General features: G+C 41.5%; 1 protein-coding gene across 2 annotated transcripts in view; it reads left to right on the forward strand.

The window, feature by feature from the left end:
• Positions 1 to 16,904, forward strand: part of dpf1 (double PHD fingers 1) — a 55,469-nt gene that overhangs the window by 30,930 nt on the left and 7,635 nt on the right. Inside the window, exons 9-10 of one of the 2 annotated variants that reach the window (XM_063493217.1) lie at positions 10,056 to 10,175; positions 16,430 to 16,542. In XM_063493217.1, the coding sequence (XP_063349287.1) occupies positions 10,056 to 10,175; positions 16,430 to 16,542 (233 nt within the window). The remainder of the gene's footprint in view (positions 1 to 10,055; positions 10,176 to 16,429; positions 16,543 to 16,904) is intronic. The other variant, XR_010095500.1, reaches the window with a different exon arrangement.

A 16,904-nucleotide genomic window follows, 5' to 3' on the forward strand; every position in this document is an offset into this window, starting at 1 on the left:
TCATCGTATAAGATTTTGAAGCATGTCTTCTAAATTTCATTCATGGCCAGAGGTTTAATTGCATATACGGTCACCCCCCCCCAAACCCTCCAGCTTAAGAACACAGTTTTAAAATGAATGTACTTTTCGTATTACTTTTTTCTGGATATTTTTTCCCCCCTTTTTTTAACTACACATAGAATTTTACAGTTTAAAGAAATGCCCATAAATTTCTGTAAAACAAAAGACATTTTCCATGTTTTTCCAAGATTTTTTAATAGGTTTTTTTTTAACAGTCTCATGACATTTTTTGACATACTCTGAAAATGCATACTTGTGATTCATCTTCATGGACACAGTTAACCCCAGTTTTTTTTTTACATTGAATTTTTTTTTGTCTCATATCTCAGCCCGTTCAGCGTATTGCATGCATATCTATTGATTTATGTGCATTTCACAGGAAGTGAAGTTTTATTAGCTTGAAAGGGGCAAAAAGTCTGCATCTGGAGACTGTAGGGGTTGGTGGCTTATTAAGTCATTTCATCTGTCCCCAGGAACCACAACTCGAGTCCCCTGGAATCATTTATAGACATTATCTGCCGTTACTTTGACACTTCGTTTGTTGTTTTGTTAAATTTAGGCACTAAAAACTTCTCAAGTTTAGGAACCAGAGCCACTCTGTTGGGTTTAGGCAATGATGCTACTTGTTTAGGATTAGAAAAATGTCTTTTTTGTGCAGATACAACAGATGATCTTAACACTGTGTTCCCTTGGTTGACCTGTCCTCTCTGTGGAATTTAGAGAACACATGTGGTACAGCCAAAAAACTACATCCTACTACATCAAAGACATGAATCCTGTGACAGGTAAAACGGGAAATATATTCTTCATTTACATGAACAAATAGATAATTTCTCCTGATTATCTCATGTTTTGGAATAAAAACATGCTGGCCGAAACACATTGCTGATTTTAAGTTTCAATCCAAAGACTAATTAAACTTAAGTCATATCCTTTCATTTTGATTTAATATGCAGGAAACATTTACGTTAAATTTGCTACACTGAAACAGCAAAGACATAAAAATGAAAAAATGATCTGATTATAAGATAAATGATAAAAAAACCATCTTCAAAAGTAGCTGAATATTCACCGCAATGCAGACAACTTCAATAAACTGGAAAGGTTGGTGTATATTTTTGTGTCGCTGGTGCATCCATCAGTACATTGTGTGTATTTTCCGATGCCACATGTGGAAACAGCATTCACTGCTTTCTGGATGTGTTCTGAACTTTTCATGTACTCGAACGTTCCTTCTCAGCTTTTGATTGGTTGATTGTTGCCGCTGCTGCACGGCGCAGGAAAAAGGAAGGGAGAAACGGCTGTTGCCTAGCAATCCGGTTGCCATGGATACCGCCAGGGCTCCCTCCTAAAGAGTACACTGTTATGTACATTGAAAAGAGAGAGAGAGAGAGAGAAAGAGAGTGAGAGATAGGTGGTAGAGGAGGAGGGAAGGAGAGCTATGGAGAGAAGAAGAAAAAGGATGGAAGGAGGGAGAGGGGGAGAGAGAATGAAAGAAGGCAGGGTGGAAGAAGTTGAAGTGGAGGGAGAAGGAGCAGGAGGGGGTGCAGAGTTCATTAAAAATAACATAAAGAATGGGAGAGAGACAACAGACAAAGAGAGAAGCAGAGCGAGAAGCAGAGAGTTAAACAGACTGAGAGAAAAAGAAGACGAAGAAAAAAAACCCTCTTCATGATTCATCATATAGATCCCCCCAGACAGTTGGAGTGGTGAAGGCAGGGTAATATTGGAGTCTGCTTCATTTGGTATTCTGTCTTAAGATGTGGTGTTGTGGCTTGCTGGATGGTTGTTCTGTGGTCCCTCAGTTGTCTTGGCCATGTTTGGATAAGCCTCCCACGCTACCACACCACAACCCCTCCCCTACCACCGTGCCAAATCCACGCTCACCCTCCATCCATCTCCTGCTGTCTAGTTTTCTGTCGGTGAATGGATTTACCGCAGCCGTAAAACTTGAGCGCCACGTCACGTTTGTAAATTATTGACGGAACAATGCAAACATTAGAAAGAGCGAGAAGTAAAAGGTTTGAGGGATGCAAACTTTTTGCACTTGGTCTAAACTACAGCGTTGTTGCTCCTGGGAAGCTGCCAAGCCCCCACGCACAGTAATGAAGCCACTTGCAGCTCTTGTTTGTCCAGAATAAAATTCCAATTAGTAGTTAGCACAAGCAGCATTAAACGCAAAGATAATGTCACCACTTACAGAAACTCACACTCTTAATTTCAGTGTTGCGGTGGCACAACAAAATGCAATCTGTGCTCTGCTTTTTTTTGTCAAATTTTTGCTCTTGTATGCATATCTATTCTTTTTTTTTTTTACCCCCGGTTGGTCATTTTTGACATTTCCGTGTGAGAGCGCAGAGCTGACACTCCTAACATAGTGGACCATGTGAAGTAGGGCCCAATTCAAACAGGATTTCACAGTCACATTCCCAGCTGGCTCTGTCCCTGGAACAAAATAGGATTAATAATTTGCATTTTAACTCTTTGCGGACAGGGACACAAGCCACGGAGCGATTCTTTGTAAGAGCGTGCGTGTGTGTGCGCACAAAGTTTTGCACGCATCGGCATTTCCTGCGTGTGCGCGTTTGTGTGTGATTTCTTTACATGCATGATTTATGGGGTGGTAGTGTGCGTCTGTGTGTGTCTGTTTGCTAAATGTGCACATATCAGAATACTGCAGAGCCTGACGGATTGTACGCTTGTGTGTATGTGTGTGTGTGTGTGTGTGTGTGTGTGTGTGTGTGTGTGTGTGTGTGTATCTTTGTTCCTGTGGGTCAGTGTGATTACAAAGCAGCCATAGATCAAGTTTTATTATGCACCAAAACTGCCTCTGTCCTCTTTACTTTGCAATGTCATCTCTGAGAGCACACGCTCACATTGCACACACACAGAAATGCATGCATCCAGTCCCACAATGCATTGGGAGTTACGCAACCTGCTGACTGGACATGAGTAAAAGTGGTGCTTGTGTATGTGTGGTTGTATGTGTATAAGGGTGGGGTGCAAAAAAGCAACAAAAAAAAATGGGGGGAGAAAACACAATAAGAACAGAGCATGATGGCACCGGTGCAGGCACCAGTGTGACAACAGATGGATTGCAGGAAAGAGTTCCAATTTCCTCTTTGAGAGTAAAGCAGAGGGGGGAAAAATAGAGAGGCCAAATAAGGAAGAGGGAAACAAAAAAAAACAGAAGAAGAAGAAGCACAATGAAGCAGAGTGAAGAGATCGAATCAGAGGCAGAGGGAGCAGCAGCAATAATGAGAACGCATGAAAGTGCAAGGAGGAAGACGGGGAGAGGATGGAAGAAGGAGGGAAAGTAGGAAGATGGAGAGAGAGCGAGAGAGAACGAGAGAGGAAGGAAGCTAGTGACTTTTCATCTGTGACTGACGGTTTCCATCTGACTGCATCTCTGCCTCGTTGTCTGCATAAAAAAACCTCTGAAAATGTCTTCTTGAGCATTTGGGATTTTGCATCTGTGTGAATGTAGTCTGACGCGATTTGTGCCCTATATGTTGCTTGTTTCTTTTCCCTTTGTTTCATGGTAAAACTGTACAATATCTCAGATTGTAATTGCATGTGTGTGCGCGTCTGTGTGTGTGGCTGCAAGGGGTTACAGGGACTCTCATTCATCACATTAAAGAGAGCAAGAGGGGGATGGGACTGAAACTGGACGGCAAAAGTTATTATTAAAAAGGCTTGGTTGTAAATCTCGGTGTGCGCGCGCGTGCGCTCTACTGTATGCGTGCGGTCGCGGGTGTCTTTTCCCACGTTGTGTATGTGCGTGCATGTGCTTCTCCCGAGAAGCTCTCCTCATTAAGCAGCGAGGCGACAGGAGTGCAGAGTGTGTGTTTTCACACGCCGCTGCTCCGATACAACAGGAGCCACTTCTTCTTTTTTCTATTTTACCTCCATTCCTCCTCTCTCCTTTGTGCTTCCTCCTCCTCCTTCTCATCCTCTTTTCTCTTTCTTTTTGCCTCATCTGTTCCCGAAATCCTCCCCTGCTCCTCTCTTCCCTCACCTTTGTACCTGATCCTCATGTCTTCTTCCCATCCGCACCTGCCCTACAGGAGCGTTTGCTGCCTTCGGTGATCGTAGAGACCAGACAGACGCTGGGATGAGAGCATTTAGACATCACTTGTTAATTCCCGTCTAAACCTCAACCTTGATTAATCATGTTTTGTATTTTTGTGACAGTGGTATCCATGGAAACGTGCATTTCTTTCTCAATGGCCGAGCTTACCTTTTTGTGTATCTGCACATAACCGGGGTAGGACAGAAGAAGATGAAACATCATATTCAATTCAGTCAGTTCGAGCAGATGTCATGCCAATACCATGCTTGAATGTGCTGAATAAAAAAAAAAGAGGAAGGAAAAAGGAGTGAAATTATGAGAAAATTTAAAGGAAAAAGTGAGGTGGAAAAGAGAGAGTGCGAAAAGTCAACAGGTAGGCCTGTTATCTCGTGTGTGGGGAGGCCAGGGTAATTCCCTTTCGGATGAAAGCGCTAAATTAATGAGGCTTCCACTGTGGTCAGCCAAAGGAGGAGATTATCAACCAGTCAGTCAGGCTGAAGCGCTGGTTTCATGTTAGCGTTGGAGGGAAATGGGAAAGAGGGGTGAAGGAGGAGGAAGAGACGCTGGAGGTGTAAGTAAGAGAGAAAAAGAGCAATGCTGGGGAGAAGAATTCAGGGTTAATTTGAGCAGCGCTCACAGACACAGAAGTCATGACTTCTTAATGGCGCCTTTGTATTTTTTATTTCCTTCCACCATCCATATGATCTTTAAATAAGGAGTTAAAGAGCAGAGATTTCTTTATACTATTTCCATTGCATGTGACTGCAATAAACAGCAGCAACAAAATGATTTATTGAAATGTATTCTCTTTGTTACTAACATTTATTGCTCTATGAAATTCTTCTTTAAGTAGTCAAATCAAAAGGCTCAGATTATCTGAGTAATACATAACCACAAAGGTGAAAACAAGATTTTTTATGACTAACTAACATTTTTAGCTTGTTTTTTCAATGGGCAGTAACGTGCATCTAAAAGGATGCTGCTTTTCTTGGTATTTATCTATAGGAAAAATGCACGCTCTGGTGAGGAAGCAAAACATGAAAAAGCAACTTTAAAATAACACCTTCTCCTCTTTCTTTGTGAGAAATCCCCAGTTTCATGAAACCATTAATAATAGTAGTAATAACGATAATTTTAAAAAAGCAAACAAGACAAAAATAACTTTGAGCGAATACAGTTAGTGTGCAAAAAGTAATGTGACACACCTCAGCTGTGCAGACACAACGGCGTGAGGTTGCTCGGAGGGCGAAAAAACACAAGGTTACCGAGGAGCAGCGTGAAGGAGGAAAGGAGAGAGAAAACGAGACGGGGTGGGAGAGAGAAATTATAAGCACGGGGATGGGGAAGAATGGGGAAGGGTAGGTATTGTAGCAGGGGAGAGGAGGTGGGGGTGAGGAGCATTTGAGGATTCATCTCTTGCTGGATAATTCCCAGGAGGATCTCTCTCCAACACTTGAAAGCTGTGAAGTGTGCGGTTCTGCTCATACTCCTCCTGGTAATTGGAAGAGGAGGGGAGGGTGGGAGGGAGGGAGCGAGGGAAAGGACAGTCAGGTATAGGAATGAGATATGGAGGTAAGAAAGAAAGGAAAGGAAAGGGTGGTTGAGGCAGGTTAAAAATTTTGGAGATGGAGGTGAAGGGAAAAAAAGGGGACAGGTGGGGAAGAGCCAACCGCACTGAGGGGTTCTGGAGGAGGAAGAGAAGGAGAAGGAAAGGTACCTGATGATTGCCAGTCTTTTCAGTCTTTGGTATATATCTCTTTTATTTTTGCTCATTAGCTCAGCCCTCTTTATTGTCTCGCTCTCTCTATCGCCATTCTCTCCCTCCTTCCCTCCCACCATTTGCCGGCAATGGCGTGTCTGTGGTTGCAGGCAGCTTCTGAAACATGGCCACAGGCGTTTAATCATTGATGGAGTTTTTTCCTCCACGCAGGCAGGCCAGCGGGCAGCCCCGACTCACTCACATGCATCAGGACCTGCTGATTCACTCTCAGGGGCCTCCTAGCACACACACACACACACACACACACACACACACACACACACACATGCAGAAATACAAAGGCAAACAAAGATCTGCACGTGCACACCCAACTACAGAGACACAGATGAAATACAGTTTGAATGTGTTTCATTCGTGTGTGTATCCACATGTGTGTCTGTCTAGTTTATCCCGCCAGGAATTGTGAGGTCCAGTCAGCAGCAGTGAGCCCAAATAAAAGGAGTGAAGATAAAAGCAATTTATTTGACCAGAACAAGAAGACAAAAACATGTTTGCATTGGCTCCAGGCCTGCGAGCCGCATATGTCTCTACAGCTTTATACATCCTCCTGTAGTAAACATCTGGCTGCACTGGTTTCTTTAGAAGTAAATACACTTAAATAGCTGCGGCATCCTCATCCAGGATCATTGCGCTCTTGATCGACTGTGTCCTGTGCTTCATTTTGATGGAGCAACAAATCGTCACACGGTTTGCACATGTGGTCCAGGATCCACGCTAGCGTGTGGCAGCTTGAGTTAATTGGTCCAGCACATTGGTTCAGACTGGAAGGTCTCTGTAAGTATGGTGCTAACACCCTCTGACTTTTCCTCCAGTCTTACCATAAGCTTGACATTTTTATTTACAGTGAATTCGTAACAGGGCAGCACCGTGGTGCGGTGGCTAGCACTGTTGTCTCACGGGAATCAAGAAGGTCCACCATTTGGTTGTAGCCTTCTGTGTGGAGTTTGCATGTTCACCCCATGTTTGTGTGGGTTCTCTCTGGGCAAAGACTTGCAGGTAGTGGAGTTATTTATTCATTTAAAATTACCCATTGATGTGAACGTGAGTGGGAATGGTTGTCTCTCTCTGTTAGTCCTACGACAGACTGGCAACCTGTCCAGGGTGTACCCTGTCTATCATTCTGTGGCAGCTGGGACAGACTCCAGCCACCTCGAACTGGATAAGTGGAAGAAAATGAATGGATGGATAGATTTGAAACATAGCAGAGCAATGACTTATCACTATACATCTGTGGGTTGAAAACACTTGTACAAACATTTAGATGAGCTGAAGCAAGCCACACCACTCTGCTGCTATTCTGAATACCTCTGGGAGCTATTTGGACAATTTTTGTGAAGTACTGTCTATTTGTTTTGGACATAAAAATTACATTTTAAGAATCTCCAGTCAGTTCTGATGCACTAAAAAAGTTTGCCGTGTTTGTTCGATAAAAGGTTTTCTAAACCTTTTTTTCCCAAGCAAGTTAAATTTTACTACCATCTTTGCTCTTGCTGTGATTTTCATTATTTGTATGTTATATGTATTAAATGCATATTTACTCGCTGGGCCCATGTCCTATTTTAGGTTTGACAGCATTTTAGTAGATAAGGTGAGGCTTAGACATGAATTGATTTGCAGTTTGGGGAAGGCCACGAAGGGGACTGGCGGCGGCTCTCGGGCCTGGCAGTTCCCCATGTACTAAATAGAAGTGAAGACGTTAAAGAATTGAAAACGAGAGGGAGGGTGGGGGACCGTAAACGAGAACGAACAGCTTGTAGGTCCCGCTCCTGAAATTCAGATACTTTATCTCCAATATATGAATTTAGGATTCTTTGAATGGGATGTCTGTCCCTGATAATTTTTCTGAATGAAATACCTTTGGTCATCAGCAGCGATCAAGGATAGTGCTAGCCTCAGCTGTACTTTATTTTGCTAAGTGACAAATATTAGCATGCCGGCATGCAAAGCTAAAAGGGATTTTCATATGCCTGGGCTGTGTTCAGATTTATTTCCTATGTAACAGACAGCCAGCAGTTTACAGTAAGCAGCAAGTATAATGACATGGTGGGAATTTTATGATGATTGATGAATTATTAATAGCTACAAAAGCACTAAAACATTATGCTAACATGCTATCACACAGACATGATAGGTTTCTGATTGTAATATTAAGCTAACTGCCCCCACCACTAGACTTGCTGTAATGTACTTGAAAATGTAAGAACTGTATTTTTTAATATTTATTTATTTAGGATAAAATGTAATTTTACCACTATTTAACTGCAGCTTGGTCAATGCTATAGTAAGAAAAAAACAGAAGAATATATTGGTGATTATGATTTTTTTGTTGGTGTTTCATTTCATTAATTGGATCCACAAAAGACCACACTGGCTGGCTGATGATTTTTAATTAAGGGGGGAAAATAGGGCAGGACATATCTGTCTAACCTTTGCCAGCACACCAGCCTGATGATGTGCAGGTAATTTTTTTTCTTCAATTAAACTATCATCATTTGAAAAAGCTGACACCAGCAGATCTCATTATATCACCACTGGCAGAAGAGATTATTGAGAAATATGAGGTTGCAGCCATTTATATTGAAATGCTAGGGGACTAGATAGCCACTGTTTTATACATACAGTAAATCTACTGTCACTGCTATCTCTGTTGATAGTCGATAACCCAATATAGATGGTAGTATTCATGATTCTACAATATAGAGTATGAAAGTGCATAACCAGGCTCAGAGTTACGGTGCACAGTACTAGACTGTTCTCACGATATAGAGCCTACTGCTTATGGTTTTGCTGTAGCAGACACAGTGCATTATTTCTTTCCTCTCCCATGTGTCTGTCTTTATGTTCGCCAGTCTCTCATCTTGATCAGGACTTTTTTTTTTCTTTTTTATTTCTCACTGGGGATTAAAGACGTACCCTTTCGAGTAGAAACCCAATCTCTTCCTCTCACTCCACCTTCCCCTTTCCAACATCAAATTCCATCAAATTCACCCTCTCCTCCCCTTTCCGGCCTAGCAAGACTCCACCCTTATAAATGGATGGATTAATGATCTCTCATAAGAGCACAACCACAGTATTGCTTATAGTGCTTTTTTTTTTTTTTTTTTTTTTTTCCTGCGGAATGAATGGTTTTCCACTTGAGCTTGTATGTGTGTGAGTGTGTACCTGTATAATCCACTCTATTGTATATTCACCAGTGCGCCAGCCTGGTGACTCATTGTGAAGGACCCGTCCGCTGCATTACATCTTTGAGACGAAAGCATACAAATAGTCTGCAGTGGTTATGTGATTGCTTCCATTAAAGTGATTATGCAATCAACAGTAGTGAGACAGGCAGGAGACAGACAGACAGGCAGGAAGACCAACAGTCAGACAGAGAGATAAGGGGTACGTGTGGATCATACACACACACATACAGTGATACTTACAGTATATACACAGCACTCAGGCAGGCAGGGGGAATTTCTCTTTGTTAATAATTATTATGAAACGGCTTCACATGGAGCACTTGCCTCTCCGTGCTCAGCATGATGGCAGGTCTGTCCCGGCACCCCCCAACACATGCACGGACACGCGCACACATCCACCAGCACACGCACACATGCACGGGAACACACGGTCTCTCTCTTTCTGTCTCCCTCTGCTCTCCCTCCTCCTCTACTCCTGACAATATTTGCTAGACCCCAGGGGCTCCCAGCGGACGTTCCCTTCTGTTCGGTCCCACCCTCCCTGGGTGAGCCAGTGTTTGGAGAGTCCCAGGCTCCAGAGCAGGCCTGCGTTGGTGCTTATTTTACCAAAGTAAATATATAATAATGAGTGGTGACCAGGACTTAGTTACACCTCTCCTTTCTTTTTCTTTGTTATCTCATCATTTTATCTCTAATCACTCGTATTCTGTAATACTCCATTGGCCATGCTTCCCAGCACACCTCAGTGATGGCTGCTTTGTTCATCTGATATGACTTTTATAGGTTTTCCCTCTTCAATCTGTCTCACTGTCGAGAGACTGATACAGCCTCTTCACCCCGAGGCAACATTTCATAACACTGACTTATGAATTTACACTCTTGCTCTTCATCCTCTTTTCCCCAGGAGTCCAGTTGGGAGAAAGTTTTTCTTACCCCCTTTTTCTTTTTCTTCTCTCAGCCAAGAAAGCAGCGGATGGCTCAGTCATTGCCAACGGCTACTGCGACTTTTGCCTCGGAGGCTCAAAGAAGACCGGCTGTCCTGAAGACCTTATTTCCTGTGCGGACTGTGGACGCTCAGGTAGGGCACCGCTGAAGGGGATGATTGGCAGAATGGCTGTTAAGGCACAGTTTTAAAACATTGAATTTCTTGGCTTCATGTTTACTACTTAATGTGGCCCTATTTTGCTAATTTCCAGATTTTTATTCTTGAACTTTGTAGCTTTGCACGATTGGCAGTTCAAAATAATCATTACTTGTCGTATACTGAACCTCGGCACTGACCAAGTTCATTCATAGTTTGATACACTCCACTTCAACTCCCCTCCCTTTTAAGGGCACCAACTCTTTAAGGGAAGTTTCTTCTGATTGGCTGCATCTTATTAAGAGACTTTTTAATCATGGGGTGGGTGGGGCTTCTGTGCTTCAAATGACCATATAAGGGATAACTTTATATGACAGAAAGTAACAAAAAAGCACAATAGGCCCATTTTAAGTAAAATAACGTTTTGATTCTTTTCATTAATGCTTAAAATGGACCATACCAGTGTTTTTTGTTTTAGCCCATGTAATACAAATGATGTACAGTAAAAATAGAGTCCTTACTAGCCATTTGATTCAGTGTTTCAAACTGCAAGTGATTATCTTTAATTACACTACCTAAAAATCAGTTTGCACAGACTTGGATATAGCTAAGGGAAAGTAACCACACTGAAACCTTAATATAGTGGTTGCCCAGACACTAAAGTGGTCACAATACCAAAGAACACAACATTAATACAGGTATCATCACAACATGATTGTCAGTGAGCTGATGGCTTTTCTTTTAAAGAGTTACTTGCAAAACTCAAAGAGGTCAGAAGTTTTCATATGTTCATCATGAGCATGAATGTCATGATTTCTTTGAACCATGCTTTTTCCAGGGAATGATTATACAGCACACATTTTTTTATAATTTTAAAAAACAAGAGCTGGTTGCACAACTTGTATTTTTGGGGGGATTTTCTCTAATCCACACAGGGTCAACAGTATAGGTAGAGGCTCAAATATATAAATATACCCACACTAATCAATTTAAAGCCCCTTTTCCATCAGTATCTACTGATCGACTCAGCACGGTTTGCCCAGGATTTCAGGGTTTTCCATTAGGCCATAGGAGCTGGTACTTTTTTAGTACCCACTCGGCCGGGGTTCCAAGCGATCTGAGTCTGACGAAAAGCCACAGACTGAGCAGCACGTATATCGTCGCCTTGACGTCCACCCTTTGTTGTAGCATTTGTGTTGCTACAACAAAAGGTGTCAAAGCGGGACGCTCTGACACGTTGCTATGACGACAACCATGCACGTTAGGTAGTATTGGATTGTAATAAAAAACCAGTTGATCCGAGTCGAGTTGTGGTGATCCGTGGTGAGTCGATTCGAGTAGGTACTAACAGCCCCAGAGCATGATGGTACCACTATCATGCCCAACAACTGGTATAGTGTTCTTAGGTTTTGTAGCAGGGGCATCTTGCTTGGTCCATTTTGAGTCCATGGTGATGTAAAGCTTGTTTCACTGTGGACCATGACATTGGTGTTCCAGCAGTTTCTAGTTCATGTTAGAAACTGCTGGAACGTGTTAGGGTTGAGCCTTGGTGTTCATAGGTTGTTCCTGAACATCGTAATCAGTTTCCTCTAATCGGATGGTGACAGTTTGAGTCTTCTTCCAGAATTTAGCAAAGCGATGACACATCTAAATAACTTGTACTTGCATACAATTGTTTGAACTGATGATCCTGGAGCCTTCAGTTGTTTAGAAATTAGGGCTGTGCGATATGACCAAAATCTCATATCCCGATATAAGAATTCTATTGTCCGATAACGATATAAATCACAAAAATGTAACATTTTCTGTAAATTCTGTGAATCTCGGGCAGCTCGACTTGCGGGAAGTGTTTCCAGCCGAGTGTCATGTAGCTGGAGTCGAGTATTTTAACAGATGCATGAAACTATACATTTTTAGACATAAGTTGTAACGGCCACCGTTTTCTTTGTATTTATTACACAGCGTGCTGCGGGGAAAAGCCTGTTCTAACGTTTGAGTCTAAGGTTTATTTTTTAGCACCTGGCGGCTCTTGTTTTGCTTCTCATCCGTAAATAATCTGCTCTTTCACGTGATTCAGTTTATTTTGAAAAGTCTCAACAGGATCTTGAGCTTTATTGTGAAAGGTTTATGTGGAACATAAACAAGCGGACACGTGATGGTGGTACCGTCGTTGTTGCTAACCATAACGCATAAAAACAGGCGCTTGTCCGTTCGTAGTGTGGTTATATTAAATATAAGAGAAAGAGAGAGCTTTAAGAAATTAATATAGCCACTACAGTGACCATCAAAACGATGAAAAAATATTACCGTAAACAGTTTATTTTGCGACACCACGAAACAAACGATAGCGTAAAATGAAACGATAGACGTTTTTATATCGTCATCCGATATATATCGTTATATCGAACAGCCCTATTAGAAATAGCTTCAAGACACCTTTCCAACCTATGTAAAACAACAGTTTTCCTTCTTAACTCTTCAATGAGTTCCTTGGATTTTCCCTTTGTTAAGTATTAAGTATCTGAGTATTCACAGTGAGTGCTGTCAGACAAATTCTTCTTATGCTGGTGAAGAGAAACTACCAGTTGTCGACAATCATGATGACTAATGAGCAGTGTTGGGAAGGTTACTTTTAAAATGTATTCCATTACAGAATACTGAATACATGCCCCAAAATGTATTCTGTAATGTATTCCGTTACGTTACTCAATGAGAGTAACGTATTCTGAATACTTTGGATTACTTAATATATTATCATGCTGTTTACAACTACGTGAATGTACTATTGCTGTGATTTATTACTGTTACTGAAGGTCCGCGGCTCCGAACCGTAGTAAAGGGACCTCTGGCTAATACGTCGGGTTCGTGTCGGGCTGGTAGCCGAAAAATAGCTTTACTTTGTTGTCTGGGTCAACTTTGCTTGCCAGAGACAGAGAGAGGCGTTGAAAGGCTGCTCCAACGGAACTTATTTTTTCCGGAGGAAAACACGAACACAGTGTACAGTTGAGTCTTAATAGCTTACTTACAAATGGGCTCGTCAGGCACTCTTCTTGGCTGCGGTGGTTATTATTATATTTACATGCTTCCAGCTCCCGTTTTTGCTCCGTGACAGCTCGGACTTTTCCTTTCTCTCCCTCCCTCGCTCACAGACACATAACGGGTATGGTAGTCCATTCTCGCTGCAGCACGGACTACACTGCCCATGAGGCTACATTCTTTAGGGCCATGCCTGTAGCATTCTGCCTTTTAGCTTAGCACAACAACAACAACAAAAAAGCGCTCTCTCACCCAGGAAACACGCAGCGAGAGAGCGCGTCACCCTGTAACCATGGCAACCGCAACGCCGCCGCCTGGAACAATAGAACAGCTGTCAAACAAACCCAAACAGTCCTGACTCGCGATATTATGAAACAGGAAAGTACCGCAGTGTAATGCATTTATTTCACCAAAGTAACTGTATTCTAAATACCACCTTTTTAAACGGTAACTGTAACGGAATACAGTTACTCATATTTTGTATTCTAAATACGTAACGGCGGTACATGTATTCCGTTACTCCCCAACACTGCTAATGAGTTAATAAGATAATGGGCCTTGTGAAGTTAAAAGAGCGTAGAACCTTTAGCAGCACTTATTAAAAGATTTAATTGAGTGTATGTATAATTTTGACCCCATGTGGATTGGAGAAAATCCAAAATAAATTCAAACTTGTGCACCAACTTTTTTTTTAAAGTAATCAAAGATGTATGCTGTGCAATCATTCCACCCTAGAAAACAAACACATCAAAGAAACCATGTAAAGACCTAAATAACCATCACATTCATGCTTCTGACCACAAGTTTAGCTGTGAAAAGAGCACATTACCTCTTATAATGATGGTAAACAATGATGCAATGAGAAAACAACAGCATCACTAGCCAAAACTAACTGTGGTTAAATAATAGCAGATTATTGCTTTTCTCTTTGATGTAATATCTCATGATTATAAGTCACTGGAAGTCGAACACTGTATGCAAATTGATGGAAAAGGTTGGCTCTCTGGAAACCAGAAAATACATTGAAAGCAAACAACTTAAGCAACATGATGTGTTTTGGGAAATGGTGGCTGTAATGTAAATTGTTCTCAGACAGTTTCTCATTCCTAAACACATTTTTATCCCGACTTACAAATCAGGGCTAACTGCATTCATGCAATTCAAATGTATTCATTAAAACAACAAAACCTAATAATGATTGGATTTTTTAAAGAAACTGATTCTTCATGGGTTATAATGAACAACAAATATGGTTGGTAAAAGGTTTTTGCTGACGTCCATAACCAGAAATAGAGGAAACTTTTGTATAAAGGCGTGGAAATCACAAGTTGATGTGCATTATGAGAGACAATGTTGTGTATAGCTGAAGCTCTTATTCTACAAATTTAATGTGGTCATTTCTGCTGATCACAACACTCTGCTCTGCAGTTCATGCAGATATTTTGCTGGCACTGAAATATGAATGGAACCAATAAAATGTCATCTCAATGTGACCTTCTTGTCTGGCAAGGAAACACAAAAGTGTTTAGAATATTATGTTCTGCCTTCAACACTAGCTTTTTGTACATATCAAGTGTGATATTATAATGATTGTCTGTTTCCTCTTTCCTTTGATACGAAGAATCTGATTTGATGAGAGAACGACCCCCCTCCTAGCATGTATTTTTACTGTGAATAGCAAGGAGCGTTTATTTTAGTGGAGAGAGTAGCGAACGTATTTGTTTTAATGTGCTTGTATTTTTGTTTTTTTATTATAAGGTTCATTTTGTTTTGGTGTGAGATGTGTTTGTACATTCCGGTTATCTGTATAAAAGCAGATGGTGCAGTGGTGCAGAATGTGTACTTATAATTTGACTGCATGTACTACATATTTTTTTCTTCTCACATTTATGTTTGAAAAATAAAAAAGAGAGAAAAAAAAGGGTTTATGTGATTTGTAGTGAATGGGCTAGTGCATGCAAGACACTGGTATGGTCCTTCATAACTGGAAGGTCAGAAAGTGTGGATGACATAACATTTCTATTGTCATAATCATATAACAGTAAAATATCAGGAAAAATTCAAATAACTGCAGAAAAGAAGAGATAGTTTGTTTTCCAAATGACTGAAATGTGGACTTCAGTTTATGATGACTGTTATTACTTCCCTGTCATTTTATTTAACTAGGGCAGCGGGTTCTATATAAATGCTGAATGTAGCCACTGGGAATATCCTGATTACCTTACCAACACAAAGAGCTGATCATCTAAGGCAGGGGTGTCGAACTCCAGGCCTCGAGGGCCGGTGTCCTGCAGGTTTTAGATATCACCCTGGGTCAACACACCTGAATCAAATGATTAGTTCATTACCAGGCCTCTGGAGAACTTCAAGACATGTTGAGGAGGTCATTTGGCATTTAAATCAGCTGTGTTGGCTCAAGGACACATCTAAAAGCTGCAGGACACCGGCCCTCGAGGCCTGGAGTTCGACACCCCTGATCTAAGGCTAGCTGGCAATCTTGGTTAGCAAGGTGCATCCATAAAGCACCAAGACATTGTTAGCTGTGGCTAGTTAAAAAACACAGAAACTAAACTAAACTGCTTAAACTAAATTGTACTTCCTGAAAAACTGCATTTATATATGTGTTTTAGGACAACCACACTTGGAACAAGCAAGGAGTATAACTGAAAACCTGAAGGTTTATCAACAAGTTTACTCTAAACAGTACTGATGAAGACTTGAAATTAGTGGCTGAGAAGATCATGTGGTCAAAATCAACTGAGAAGTCGTCTCATTTTCTCATAGACTTCTATGGAGTTGACCTTCTTCTTGCTGACAGTTAGAAAGAATGCAGGTTTTAGGCACTTCTAGCTTCATTTTTCAGACCCAAAAGCTCTGCCCATCTTTTATATACAGTCTATGTCTAAGACCAAGTTAAAGCAACTATATGGATTAATTCACATGCCAATAATTGTGGTTATTATTAAGACCGTATTTTACATTCTTCATAAATATGCAGGGGGGAGCGGCAACCAAGCAAGCATTCAGTCGCTTGCAAAATACCTGCTAAGTTCTCCTCAAACAGATCACCTGAATGAAGCAAATGAATTTACAGTTGGAAGAAACAGCTGGATGACTGTCCTCAAAATACAGACAGAAATAGTGAACGCGTGTCTGTGTGCCTGTGTGCCTGTGCGCGTGTGTGTGTGTGTGTGTGTTTGTGTGTGTGCACCCAGGCCACCCGTCCTGTCTGCAGTTCACAGTGAACATGACAGCTGCGGTGAGGACTTATCGCTGGCAGTGCATCGAGTGCAAGTCCTGCAGCCTGTGTGGCACCTCTGAGAACGACGTAGGCTCTTACTTTCTACTACACGTTAAATCTAAGCACATGTGGCTGCACACACACATACACACACACACACACACACCTACAGTTCATACATAATGCCAGAAAAACTTAGGCAGAGCAGGTATAAGTGAATACTGCTGATATTTATTTTTGTAGTCATCCGAGGCCGATGTCTGGCTCAAATACTTGAGTGCATGAAGACGGTGCATGGCTGAAGGATGGTGTTATAGTGCTGCCCACTTAATTTACTGGGATCAAACAAATTTTACTGAAAACCCTTCCAGAAGTGCAGATTTTTTTGAAGGTGCTGATATTTACACAGACTGCAATGCAGGACTCAAAGTGCTGGTTAAAGCATCTAG

This window comes from Pelmatolapia mariae, linkage group LG14 (genome assembly GCF_036321145.2).
Source record: "Pelmatolapia mariae isolate MD_Pm_ZW linkage group LG14, Pm_UMD_F_2, whole genome shotgun sequence".
Lineage (NCBI taxonomy): Eukaryota > Metazoa > Chordata > Actinopteri > Cichliformes > Cichlidae > Pelmatolapia > Pelmatolapia mariae.